Source organism: Benincasa hispida, chromosome 5, assembly GCF_027475165.1.
Source record: "Benincasa hispida cultivar pf3 chromosome 5, pf3_genome.v1.1, whole genome shotgun sequence".
In the NCBI taxonomy this organism is placed as follows: Eukaryota; Viridiplantae; Streptophyta; class Magnoliopsida; order Cucurbitales; family Cucurbitaceae; genus Benincasa; species Benincasa hispida.
Window position 1 is genome coordinate 40,262,255 of NC_143482.1, and position 1,710 is coordinate 40,263,964.

Here is a 1,710-nt window from a genome sequence, read left to right on the forward strand (position 1 = left end):
TAATCAATGTGCGATGACTGTAAACTAATGATACACCAATGTAATATTTAGTATAACTTTTTGAAGGAATGATGATATTTTATTGATATACTAAATAATATACTTGAAATGCATTTTAAATTAATATTGATATATAATTGAAATATCAATACTATACTTTAAGTATACCAATCTGAAACACATGTTAGACTCAATACAATTGTTAGTTAGGGTTGTCAATTTTTCAAACTAAATTACAACCCTTATTTAATAAGAAATCCAACTCAACCCATCCCAACTATAAAATATTTCGGTTGGATTGTTTGGCTTGTTCCAATCATAAATTCAAATTTTTGTATTAAGAAAAATTAAAATGTTAATATGTATCTATATGTGTCTATATATATATTAATATGCATCTATACATATCTAGTTGGATTAAAATTTGCAACTCAATTTCCATATTTATTTGAAAATTTACATTACACAAATGCTTAAAATTTTAAATTTTTAAAAGTTGTTGGAGAATAAGTAATAAAAAAGAATTATGAAATTAAATAAAATTAGAATCAAAATATGTATAATTTGAACAGTAAGAAAAAAAAAATACACTTGAAATTTAAAAATAAAACATAGCCTAATTCAATTCAATCCAGATGGATGAATCCATGAATTGGACCCATACAAAATTTTAATTTATTTAAATTCAAACTCAATCCAAATGAGATATCGGATGGGTTGGGTTGGGTTAATATAGTTCATCCAAATTTAAATTCAAACTCAATCCAAATGGGATATTCGGTCATATATACTTATTCATATGTCCATGTGTTCAACATTCAAATTAAAATATAATTCTAATACAAATTGTATGATAACAAAAAAAAAAAAAAAAAAATTGTATAAAAAATATCTGTATTAAATTTTGTTTTTTGTTTTTTTTTTCTTATTAAATACCCAATGAACAAACCTGTTAATGATTACATACTTTTAATATGGACGTTGGCCTATATAGTTGCCAGGAGGATAATAGTTACAAATCAGAAAAACCCAATTGTTCTGGCATTTCACTTGGGCACAACCAATAGATTTGGTGTTCCTCCATACCAACTGTGTATAATGAAGACAATGGCTAGAGTCATTGACACACGTATTAGAATTGTAGTCATAATGTTTTCTCTCATCGGCCCAGAGACTCACTGCTGTCTCTGCTGTCATTATTTCGTATCCCTCTGCTAGGTTTTCACCATAAGGTCCTCCAGAGTGTTCCATCTGACAAGTGGCAATCTTCGTGTTAGCATAATTTTGAGCGTACGCTGCTAAGGTAGTGTTCCAATGGACGGGCTCGACACCAACCTCTGCACGGATGGCATTGTGGGCGGCAATGTAGTTCTTAGGGTAGCTTTCGGCCATGACGGGGGCAATGGAAGCTAGGATTAGGGTTAGGGTTAGCCCCAACAAACAAAGGGCAGAGAGAATGTTGGAAAATGCCATATTTTTAAGATAGTTGTTGGAATAGTTGAATGTTTTGGATTTCAAGATTTGGTGTGTTTGCGGTTTGGCTTAGCAAAGAGTTTTTATACAGAGAAGAGAGATGAGCATGGTTCCATTTTAGGTGGTTATTTTGGAAGACAGAGCAAAGGTCTAATAATAGTGGAGCACCAACGAAATTCTCAATAATTTCTCATAAGTAATTCAATTTATATATGTATATTACTAATAATAGAATAA

General features: G+C 30.2%; 1 protein-coding gene across 1 annotated transcript; it reads right to left on the reverse strand.

Annotated features, from left to right (window-relative positions):
- Nucleotides 1-969: 969 nt before the first annotated feature.
- Nucleotides 970-1,473, reverse strand: LOC150036138 (basic form of pathogenesis-related protein 1-like). The gene has a single exon (XM_090314145.1). The coding sequence runs from the start codon at nucleotides 1,471-1,473 to the stop codon at nucleotides 970-972; it is 504 nt and encodes a 167-aa protein (XP_090170271.1).
- Nucleotides 1,474-1,710: the final 237 nt, after the last annotated feature.